Genomic DNA, 9,511 nt, shown 5'->3' on the forward strand with positions numbered 1-9,511 from the left:
GAGTATGATTTTGGCGGTGCTCAGATTCCTCCTGGAGGTTCACCCAGCAGTGCCTTGAAGGCTGTAGAGGACAGTGGGAAAAAGATCTTCGCCGTGTCAGGTCTCCTGTCTGATCGAGAGACTTCCTCCAGCCCTGAAGACCGCATCGAGCGCTGTAAGTAGCAACGAATAGATGTTCTACATTGCATGCAGACAAACTAGAACCATATTGATGGTGTGAGAAATCACAGGAAAGGATCATTGAATGGTTTGAGTGTGACAGTGATGTGAATATTTGAAGCCACCAGATCTCAACCCAACTAAACAAGTATGAGAGAGTTTGGTACAACATGTTAGACAGTCCTCTCCTCCACCTTTATCAAAATATGAAAAGGGGAAAGCTTTTTGTAGAATGCTGTTCATCTCTGCAGTACTGTGTGGTAATCCTTACATATAGTAAGAGCCTCAAAGAACAGTGAAGCTGCTCTGTAGTGGAGCAACACCTTAACAAGACACTTTGTTTTGGTCTGTTTGTTTTGACATAAAGTACACCTTTGTCACCCATCAGTATGAATGAACTTATAAAGCACACTATATAATACAAATTATCTGAACTTAATGTGCTCCCTTAAAATATTGTAACATAAGCTAACTTGAGGAAGGAGCCAGAGACAGAAGATGCCTTTTTTCTTTTATTTTCACACACATACAAGCAACTACAATGAAGCCAGAACAGTTTACAATCCCCGCCAACCCCAAACTAAATACATCCCACCCAGAGGGGCATTCTGTGGGATCCTGCTAGGTGCTTCCCCCCAAAGCATTCTGGGTGACCCCGCTAAGTGTCTCTCCACTCTCAATGCTACATAGCTCCTACATGGCTGGTTAACTGTCCTCAGTAACCACAGGCATAGCAAAGTGTCTTACATATTTAAGGTGGCCTGCATTGCCACTGAAGCTGCTCTAGTGGGTCCTAGGTGGCTGGTGGTAAGAGGTCTAGAGCTCATGGCTGGCTCCCATTGTCCAACTCTCCCCCCTCAGGTGAGGCCATGGGCTAGTATAGTGCAAGTCTATTTCCATGAAACACCACCTCATTCCACTTTTTCAGTCCCACCCTGTACACTGCATCCCACAGTCTTTTCAGTACAGTACAGGGTCTGCTCCACTGTCTCGCTGACTGTGGAGACAAGCCTTTCTTCTGTCCCTGGCTGTACACTAGCTCACACATAAAGTTCTTCCCTGGCTGCAAGCATCTCGCATTTGGCAAGGCCCCACATCCATAGGTGCCCCCACCTGGTCCTGCTGCAGGGAAGCATGCGAGTGCTGGGTCAGTCCCAACCAAGCTGCAAGGGCCTCCCACCTCTCCTGGTGGGGGAAACAGCTTGCTGCTTGTCATGTGGCGGTGTCCCAGTCTTTGGCATGCCGACTGCACTGGTGTTTCTTCCTTCTGTAGCTCCTCTTGTACGAGCCCTCGCCAGCTTGCTTGGTCTCGGTGCACACTGCCCAGGAAACCAGTGTAGGCATGGATGAGCCCCTGGCTGGCCCTGGTGGTAGAGATGACCCTTCAGCCGGCCGCTACACTGTCGTGGTTGGGCACGGCCCTTCCCTACCGGCAGTGTGGAGAGCCATGGCATCCACACCCAGGCAGAGTGTAGCCCCAGGTACATCCACCATGGTTCCCCACTCCACTAACAGGTCAAGGCTGATGATTCTCAAATCTTGAATTATGGGCAGCCTGAACCAGTGCATAATAATGCATCCAGCAACAGTCACTTTAAGTGTCCTCTCTCCCTTCATCTCTGCACTCCCACCAGTCACCATGGTGACACAGAGCTGAGTAGCTCTCCAGCCCCGTGGTCTCCACCCTCTTGTCCTTGGCAGTGTCCCTGGGTGTACCAGTAAGATGGTGTTTCATGTCTTCACCAGAGCATGGCACCACGTGCCATTGAGTTTATAGTCCAGGTATAGTTCATGTGTCTGGCCCATAAGGCCAACCCACAGCTTGCCTTCATGCCAGTAGCATTTCTCGTGGCGTTCAGATGGTCTCCTGCCTCCTCGTGGTAGTGGTGGCATGGCAGGGACCTGGCATGCTGCCCTCTTCCTGCCAGCTGGCTGCACTGCACAGTGGCCATGACCCGGAGCATGGAGCCACACTTTGGTGCACAGGCAGCGGTCTATCACTCCAGTCCAAGCTCCAGGGCTTCAGCCAAGGTTCTGGGGTGGGCCAGCTGCATGTGCAGCCTAAGCTTGTCAAAGACAAGGGCCTGGATGAACTGATCTAACACCAAGTCACCCTGGATGGCATGTGGCATGGAGGTGTAGGCGTGCCGGCACAGGCTCTTGATGTCATAAGCCAAAATGTGGAGGGATTCTCCCAGCAGCCAGGTGTGACAAAGCCAGCTATAGCGCCTTTGCCTCCTCAGACCAGTGGGCAGCAGCAGTCATCAGTTCAAACTGGGCAAATTATGTCTCCCAGCTGCTCTTGCCAGAGAACTTTGGCATTGTCACCACGGGGGCTAGGGTGAAGATGGCACACTGCAAAGCAATGTTCCCCCCGAATGTTATCGAGGTCAGGTTGTCATTGAGGCAAGGTTTGGTCCAGCTGCCCCTAGCTCAGAATGACCTACTTGTGGTTCTGGAACAGCCAGCTGGTCGGTTGGTGCTGGCTCTGAGTCCCAGCAAAGCCAAGGTAGTGATGACTGGGCATAGTTCCTCTGGCTCCACCAGTGGCACCATTTTGGCGGGCTCCCGCTGAGAGCAGCGTGGCAGCTGTGGGGCCTTCTGTTTCAGGTCGTACTTCCTCTTGCTTCTGTCAGCTTCTGCAGCTTATCCCCATCCCACTTCTAACACCAGTGTAATGTAGGCTACCTTGAGGAATGAATCAGAGACAGAAGTTACCTTTTCTTCTTTATTTTCACACACACACACACACACACACACACACACCTGGGCAACCACACTAACAGCCAGTACACCAAACAATCCACTCCAAACCCAAACTAAATACATCCTGCCAAGAGGGGTATTATGAGGGATTCCCCCAGGTGTTTATCTCCAAAGCATTTTGGGGCACTCGTCAAGTGTCTCTCCATCCCCAAAGCTACAATACCTTTACCCAACACTCAAACAACATAGACTTATGCAAAATTGTTACTCTGAAAGTTTGCAAACACAGATTAGCCTCAGGATGCTCTTGCATTTGATTTTTCATGCATTTTCTTTAAGCTTTTTAGAGATGTGTGCGCTGATGTATATGGTCTTTGAGACATATTAGACACCTGCCTAAAAATACAATTTGCAGTTGAATAGTCATACATGCTATATTTAAGATATCTAATGCCATACCTCTAACATTCATCCCACCTTTAAGCAAACTAGTATAACAACTTAAGCCACCACATTTTAGGACAATTCTACTGACAAGTGTGATAATTAAACCTGTACACAAGACACATGCACACACACACACACACACACACAGCCAAATCTAATTCGGGCTCTCTAATTAAAACCAAAGCTGTTGCAATTTGTAAAAGAATGCACATTTTTACACACAAGCATCACACACGCCAATAAACAATCCTATCTATGTTCTCTTGTCATCGTCTCTCCTGGCTCTCCCGCTCCTTGTTTCACAAGCCCACAAGCTCCACTGGTCACATTAGCATTCACCAGTGGAAAGATGCCATTTGGCCTTCACACACTGGGAATCTGATTAGTGTTTGTGTGTGTTTGTATGCGAGGGTGTGAGTGACTGGTTCAGAGACTGGCCATGCTCTTTGCCATCAGCATTCATCATAGCTCAACGCTGGCAGCCCCGGTGCCAAAAGATTTACCCACATACCCCAAACCTTGGCAGGCCATCCTTGTGTGTGTGTGTGTGTGTGTGTGTGTGTGTGTGTGCCTGTGTAATAAAAAGGAAGTGGCAGAGGAATTGTAAGAGTTCCAAGCACAAGAGCAACAGACATAGAGATGTTATAGTTATAATTTGAGCCTTTTTTAAGTTTATCATGTCTCTCCTTTTTTGTCTTTTCATCACTCTTCCTCTTTTCATTTTTTTCTGTAGCTGTGATTTTGTGTGTGTCTGAGGGATGTATCCTTGATGGATCACATGAGAGACAGAGGCGACGACCTGAGACTGATCCGATAAAAAAGACCACCGCAGGAGAGACAGGGAGGGTGAGAAAGAGAGGGACAAGGGAAGGAATGGAGAAAAAGAAATGGGGAAAATGACACCCGGTGGCTGGCTGTGGGAGATGGCTAAGAAGGAGAAAGATATCAAAGAGCATATAAAATGAGACGTTGAAAAATCAAATCAAATGTATTTATATAGCACTTTAAAAACAACATCCAGTTGACCAAAGTACTTTACATGGGCAGAATAAGATCACAATAAATAACTAAAATAAAATAAATAGAATCAATACAAGAATAAAACAGCACAATAACACAGACACACAAATGACATAGAGTCAATAAATTAAAAGAAAAGCATCACAAAGACACAAGAGAAAGAAAGACTTGCAACTCCGCTGTCATGTCACCTTAGAATCATTAGATTGCTAATACCTGCTTCATGTGCATTTTAGCAGCGCCAGTGCACAGCCGCTGGCATAGTGCCTTGGTCAAGAGAACTGTGGTGTTGCCTTATCACCACAGATTCATGAACACTCAGACTGAAGCCAGAAATAGAAAAGGAGCTGTGCGCAGGGCTCCTGGGCTGTCTTTTGGAACAGCTAAATCTGTATCTAATCAGGTTAAATCTTGGCACAAGTTGCCTCCACCTCTACCATTGGCTTCTAATGCAATTGGATGTGCAGAGACACTGCTTACAGCAAAGCGTTATGGGTTCTCCTCCACTGGTTTTGGCTATCCAGTGGAGGTGTAAAAAACAAACAACACTTTGGTACAGTCCCATGAGGACAGTGTACTTGCTGCTTCATACACACATTAGTGGCCTCTGGATGGTCTGACAGTGACAGGAGGGTCATAATGCCTGGGATCATACAGTGTCATCACAGATTTCTGGTGCAAAATGTAATATTGACAGGAGTTACAAAAAAAAAAAAAACAAAAAAAAAAACAAGTAGTTAAACAGATGGTTTAAGTTTAAGCTTCCAAAACTTTCTGAATCATTTCAGAATCATCCACTGTTGAGTTTCTTGTCTGTTTGCACAGTAGTTTTTGTGGAACCCAGTTTAGTGTAACAGACCTACTTGCATGTCTGCCATCCATCTCCATATCCCTTTCGGAATATAGAAGGGCGTTAATACCTGTCCTGCATCTCCATTTCCATGCAATGTAGTAAAGTGTTTAGTGAAAAAAAATTACAACACCAGCTTCAATGCAAATGAATAGCACACCTCTTAAAAGTGACATAGATCCCCAGTACCATTACTTTTACATCTGTCTTGCATCCGTCCATTTACACTTGGAATTTATCCCATTACAATCCAATCACCTCTCGTGTAAGTTAATCCCAGATCTGAAGGTGATCCTCACTTCTTTGTTCCACACTGGGAAAAAAAGGATGTTTAACAGCGTGAAAAACCCCACACTTCTCATTTCCTTCCAAGCAGTTCTGTCAGCCTTGCCTCATGGCACTCTAAGCAAAGGTGGCCTACTTTATGCTAAGCCCTCACATATCCTTCCATTGCTCCGACAGGCACGTTGGCTCTTAACTAAACCCACTAACCTATCAGCCACTAAACCTGCACATAAATGCCCTATCATGCTTTAAGAGGACTATGCATGTCACATTACTGTAAAAACTATTACCATTTGCTTTTTCACTTTGTCAGGTTTTTAGCTGAAGAATGAAGGGATACATAGCAGAGAAAGGTTTTGAACATACAGTGGATGAGAGAAGGGAATTATGGAATGTGTGACTGGAATTAATGGAAATGCTGACAATCTGTCCTCACAGTGCAATTGTTTGTTTGCTCAGGGGGTTGATGCATTTACACAACTTGTCAGTGTGAAGCTCTGCCTCAGTATCCAGAACGTTCCTTCATCTTTGTTTTCTTCTTCCTCTTACTGATCTTTTGTTCTCTCCTACCATTTCTCCTTCACCTCCTCCCTCCCTCTTCTTGTTTGTATGTACATCTCCCTGTATGAGTGTCTGACAGCTGTAGTCTGTTTGTTTACTCTCCGTGCTCTCTACATTTACAAGGCTGGGGAATTTACACTGAACCTGACCCTGAATGCCTAACCCAGGTTCTTTCTTTCTTTCTTTCTCTCTCTAACTTCCTTCCTTTAAATTTTAACGAAATTTACACAAACTATTGACAGTAAATTCAAAAACAAAGGCAAAAAAAAGTCATTTGGAGGACAAATGTGGAATTGAAAAAGAAGAAAAGTGGAATCCCTGGCAGGAAACAAAAGAAAACTGAAATTCTTTTAGCAAGGGGAAGGAGCAATTGAGGAACGAAAAAGGGGATGAGATAAAAGAAAGGATATATAGCAATAAGGAACAAAGTCTGTGAGAAGGAAAGAGGGATGATAAAGAGATCTTGAGCTGTAATGCAAATCCCATCTGCCTGACTGAAATAAGAGCAAAGGAAATCTTAAGATAGCACACTGTACAGTATACAGGTAGATCGTAATAGTATCAACAGTTACTGATCTTACTTCTTGAGGGTTTTAGTTAATGATCCCCAGATTGAATGTGCTTCTGTCGACAACCTAATGTGTTTCCTTCTCAAAAGACACAAATCAAGGACTCAGAGCTCAAAACTTGCTCTGAAACTGGTTTCTACTTCAAGGTATCTCAACAAAGTGACATTTCTCATATTCCCATCAACATAAAACCGTTTTGACGTTTAACGGAGCACATCCTGCACAGCTGTTAAAACACACAGCAAGAGGCCTTCCCTTCGATCCCTTCTCTGCCTTTCTTCTCTTCTTTTTTGTGTTGCCTCCTTTCATTGTTTATCTTCTTTCCCCTCTTCAGCAGAACAAATGTCATGTGCATTTTTTCTTTCTGGGGCCAAGTAGCACAAACTGTGGATACTTAAAAAAAAAAAAGAAGAAAGAAAAGAAAAAAGTCAGCCAAAAAAATAAACTGAAAAATAAAAGTTTCCACAAAGACAAGATGGATGATAGTGATGCTGATGATGGATGACAGATTTTTTTGTTTTGTCTCCATTTTTAGTGCTAAGCAGTCATTCCTTTGAGATTTCTGCACAACACTTCCCACAGAGCACCTGTCAATCAAACACTATGGATGGCTTCTGATGATTTGAGATTCTGAAAGTGGTAATCTAATGTTAATGTCTGTTTTTTTAATCATATTTTTTAATCCTTTTCCTTTGTTTTCATTTTTGAGTGTTTGTTTCTCTCCCTTCCATGGCATATAAGGAGTTAAAAAAGAGAAAGAAACAGTCAAGAGGACAGAAATGCTCATCCTTCTTGTCCTCACAAAAATCACCTTCCTCCTTTACTTCTCCCTCCCCCTTCTCCTCCATCTCTGCCTGTCACGGTCGAGTGGCAGGGTTAAGTTAAGTAAGAGTGTTCTAATAATTAGGACTGGGACTTGCCTGCCTGCCTCTGTGTGTGTGTCTGTGTGTCTTCCTGTCAGTGCTTAGCCAGATGTTAAAAGGCTTGTCCCTCTCATGTTGCCTCTATAGCAGTCTCCACTGTGTGCCACACACACACACGCGTGCCAGGGACTATCCTACTTGTGGTAGCTTTGTTTACCCCGAAGTGTGTGCCCTTCTACCCTTATGGCACCTCCCCCAGGGTGAGGAGTGTGTGTGGTTCCCTGTCATTCATCCATATTGTCCACATAAAACATTTCCATGTAAACAGTACACAATGGTGGCTAATGTTGTCTGTTTTTGTGACTTTGGGGTTCTGAAGTTTGCTCTTTTGCTGTTAGAAACATTCAATAAAATAGTTAAAGGAATATAGAAATAGTTTTGTTTCATTTCTTCTTTGAAATCATTCCCACCCTCTCTTTTTCTCTTTTACTGGGTGGTAACTGGATGCATGCAGCAACTGTCTAAGTGTTTGTGAGTGTGTGTTTGTGTGTGTGCTTGTGCAGTTGTGTGTAAATGTCACTTGGTGGGAGTCTTGCGGTCATTGTTGCGATGCTGCACAGATCAGGGATTAGTCGCTTCCTGTCGAGCCTTTTGTCGGTCCATCCACTCCATTGGGACACAGATCACCATGTGTGTGACGATGTGTGTGTGTGTGTTCTTGTACTTACTACATAGTGAAGCTCAGACTCAGTTATTTTTTGCTACAGAGTGAGGACATATTTGGAAAGTGAGGACATTTTGGCTGGTTCTCACTTTCTGAAACAGCTTTTTGAGGGTTAAGACTTGGTTTTAGGGTTCAGGCTAGAATTAGGTTTAGGTTATGGTTAAGCATAAGGGGCTAGGGAATGCTTTATGTCAATGAGTGTCCTCACAAAGATAGAAGTACAAGTGTGTATGCGTGTGGACGAGTAGGTTACACAAATTAGTTACTGGAGCTAGTGTAAAGCAAAGGAAGGAAGGAGGATGCTCTCCTTAGCCCCCTGCATGTTCTTCCCCAGCCTCTCTAAAGTTATTCCATATTATTTTCACTATTAACTTTTTGTAAACTCCTGCTAATACTGTGACTTCATACGTCCTCCTGCTCTTTCACTGGAAATAGAATCAGTGGAAATGTAAAAATTTTGTAGACCACCCTGACGACAGGATGTGATTTTGATTTCAGGGAAGTCTCCAAACAGGTTGCTTTGAAATGGAAAATTGTTTCTGTAGCACGTGCAGGCTACACACAGACCGAGGACCGTAATGCCCTGAGTTCCGGAATTCCACTTTGCTCCCTTGGTAATATCAATGCCGGTCCAATAAAAACCTGACTTGAAACTCTAGTGAGCCTCATACAACCACAGCACACCTGGCAACACAACACACATTTAGCTTGTGTACATAGACACTCACACACAGAAGCTTCTCTAAGGTCATAGCATGTCACAGCCACACTTGCTGAAACAGCTCAGAACAGTTGCAGTGTTGCTTTACATTTATCCTCTTCAACAAAGCCCGGCAGAGACACAGTTGTGGTTTAACTTTACCAAGAATTCCACTTAATTTGAAAATGATTTGTTGCACTAATGTGTATCCTACTTTGCACAGTGCTACACATAGTAGCTTCAAGGTGCCAGTGTGCGAGTGTTCCACCTGTTTGGTTATTTCTCAGGAGAGCTTCAGCATGCGCACACATCCTAATGCAGATGTGTTAAAAGATTCTTTTCTCTTCCGGCTGTTTGTCTTCTCGTCTCCTCTTCCCTCTTATTTCTGTCCTTCCTTTTCCTCCGTCATCCGTTCTTGTCCCCTTCTCCTCCCCCTCTTCTCTTCTCCTCTCCTCAGTAATCTAATCTGCAGCCAGTTTGTGGATGCAGTCTAGTGTGACAGACACCCCCCCGCACACACACACACACACACACACACCAATGGCAGACCTGCTTCCAAAAAAGCCCACTTACTTGGCAAAGGAGCCTGCCCTCCCTCCCTGTCTTGGTCACACCCTCTTAAATATT

The 9,511-nt window shown here is 44.5% G+C and overlaps 1 protein-coding gene across 1 annotated transcript in view; it reads left to right on the forward strand.

The window, feature by feature from the left end:
- Positions 1-9,511, forward strand: part of rnf220a (ring finger protein 220a) — a 188,729-nt gene that overhangs the window by 13,839 nt on the left and 165,379 nt on the right. The window contains 1 exon segment of the mRNA XM_020604525.1: positions 1-154. This exon segment is cut by the window's left edge and continues 14 nt beyond it. Coding sequence (XP_020460181.1) covers positions 1-154 — 154 coding nt within the window.

Source organism: Monopterus albus, unplaced genomic scaffold (genome assembly GCF_001952655.1).
Source record: "Monopterus albus unplaced genomic scaffold, M_albus_1.0 scaffold66.1, whole genome shotgun sequence".
Classification (NCBI taxonomy): Eukaryota; Metazoa; Chordata; class Actinopteri; order Synbranchiformes; family Synbranchidae; genus Monopterus; species Monopterus albus.